Source organism: Marmota marmota, unplaced genomic scaffold (genome assembly GCF_001458135.2).
Source record: "Marmota marmota marmota unplaced genomic scaffold, marMar, whole genome shotgun sequence".
Lineage (NCBI taxonomy): Eukaryota > Metazoa > Chordata > Mammalia > Rodentia > Sciuridae > Marmota > Marmota marmota.
Genome location: NW_026000249.1, coordinates 10917920 through 10920312, shown reverse-complemented (window position 1 = coordinate 10920312; position 2393 = coordinate 10917920). Strand labels below are relative to the sequence as shown.

At 36.6% G+C, this 2393-nt stretch overlaps 1 protein-coding gene across 4 annotated transcripts in view; it reads right to left on the bottom strand.

Moving 5' to 3' along the window:
- Nucleotides 1-409: 409 nt before the first annotated feature.
- The window catches only part of Cnksr2 (connector enhancer of kinase suppressor of Ras 2), a 241034-nt gene continuing 239050 nt past the window's right edge, over nucleotides 410-2393 (bottom strand). For all 4 annotated transcript variants that reach the window (XM_048796450.1, XM_048796451.1, XM_048796452.1 and 1 more), the window contains one exon: nucleotides 410-1141. In XM_048796450.1, the coding sequence (XP_048652407.1) occupies nucleotides 926-1141 (216 nt within the window). In that variant the 3' untranslated portion in view covers nucleotides 410-925. The remainder of the gene's footprint in view (nucleotides 1142-2393) is intronic.

Here is a 2393-nt window from a genome sequence, read left to right as displayed (position 1 = left end):
GGAAAGTTGATTCATTTCAGTTTATACCTTGTCATCTTTTAAGAGTTAAGAGTTCAAAAACATGAGTTTGGGCTGAACTTATATATATAGCTGTTAGCTGCCTTTCTGGGTGAGTTAAGTCTGTTTAAAAAAATCCATTCTTAAATTCTTCTGTACACAATCAGCATTTCATCACTACAAAAATAAAGGAAGATTTAAACCAAGAAAATAAAGCAGCTCTATCTTCAATTTTGGTCTTAGTTACAAAAACATCTTACAAAGCTTTGCCCTGATAAACCATTAAGTGTTCTCATAGATTTGGAATAATATTTCCATTAACCAGCTTTCACAAGTTAATAGACTATTAAGACATATTAGATACCTGAACTTTTCTTATGTCGATGCTCTTCTAGTTTGCTTAACTCTTGTACGCACACCTACATTTCACAAAAATAAAACTACAGCATTAAACTTTGTGCAATGTTTAAGAAAATTCTTAGGACATTTTAATAAATATAAAAAAGGTTTAAATTCTTTCCCACCCACAAGGATGTCTGCACCTGAAAAAATGTGATTTACGTTTGAAGTCTTATTTATATAAAATTAACTTAAAGGGAGAAAAGATGACCTTAGATAGAAAACTGCCTTTTTGTGGTTTTACTACTTGAAGACCACCTGTATTCAGGATTGTTTGCAAAAGTTAATTTTAAGTCATTAAAGATAGTTGAGTTTGCACATGGTAAACATAAGCTGAGCACTGATTGCATATAAAATATACAAATGCTCATTAAAGACAGTGGTATTGTGATCATATATGGTTTGTTTCATATAGTTTGGTAACATTAAAGTATAGCTTGTCAAGTATCCTGCACATTGATATAAAAACTACCTTATATACTTGTTCAGAATACCAGCAGGTACTAGATGGCCTGAAGGCTGAATGCACTTACACATGCGTTTCGATGTAGGAATGAGTGTGTGTTAGAGAGGAAGTAATTACATCTACTTCAGGAGAAATACTTAATGGGTCATTTGAAGTGGTGTTTTGACAGATATCCAAGAAAAGGTCGAGGTACATCTGCTTCCACTGTTGGAATTCTTTAGATGTCAACTCTGGATTGTCTAGGACTTTATCAATAATGGCTACTTCCCCTTCTCTGGCCTGAAAAGCAAAGGAATTCAATGGTTACAATGGGGATAAACTTTTATTCAAGTTTAAAATGAAAAGTTAATAGGTTAAAAAATAATCCAGAAGCTCCTAAAACATCTTTGTTATACCCACACTCAGATGTTTAGACTCACATCCTAGTGTAATTTTTCTATTCCTGATGTATACCTTATGTTGCCCACACTGATTTATTTTTTTCTTTGTTTCTCCTGTTGCCCATCTCTGTCTATGGAAACCTTCCTTATGTTTTAAGATCCAGTTTAAGAGCCATTTCCTCAAATCTCCTTAAACACTTGGAGAAAAGGTTTTCTCTTTCACTGATGTCCCTATAATTTTCCATCCCTGCCAATGAGTGGACTTACCACATCCTACCTCTTGAGTTACTTTGGCAATCTTCCTCCCTTTCTATATGGTAAACTACTCACACAAATTCAGAATTCTAATACAAAATTCTTGATACTTGAATGTTGAATGTTATGATTCTCTTCCTGTAATACTGGGGCTTGTAATGGAGAATGACTCTCCCTTCCACGTTGGTGGCTGGGACTCAGCTGAAGACTAAGCTTCATCTTGGCATAACTTACAACTATTGACTATGGTAAAAGAGAATCTTCCAGGTGAAAAGTGGGATGGAGGAGAAGGGGTTAAAACAGTATGAAAAGTCCAGTTCTGTCTTTTATGAGATAAAGAAAGGATAAGAAGTGCAGGAAATGTTCTATGCGAAGTGAGAAGGCATGCCTCTCTGCAGGCCAGAGTTGGGAGGAAAAGAATATATCAAAGAGCCTAAGAAGTGGTTTAGTCTTTGAGGTGAGTGGCAGGACATGGAACAGGGCTGGGACTAAGGATGGTAAAAATTGCCTGTGGTAGGATCTGACATCTGTGTTTGGTAAGAGTTCCTGTTAAAAGTCCAGGGACTAGGTGGCTGGGGTGTGGCTCAGGGGTAGAGCACTTGCCTCCCATGTGTGAGGCACTGGGTTCGATCCTCAGCACCACATAAAATAAATAAATAAAATGAAGATACTGTGTCCATGTATAACTAAAAATATTAAAAAATGTCCAGGGACTAGGTACAACTGAGATTGCTTGATCAGTTGTCCTTTCATAATGGAAGATTTTATAATTTATAAAATCTTCTCCCTCCCTCCCTCCCTCTTCCCTCCTTTCCTTCTTCTTCCCTTCATTGGGGATTGAACCCAAGGCCTCACACATGCTAGGCAAGTGCTCTACCAACTGTCTCTTATACACA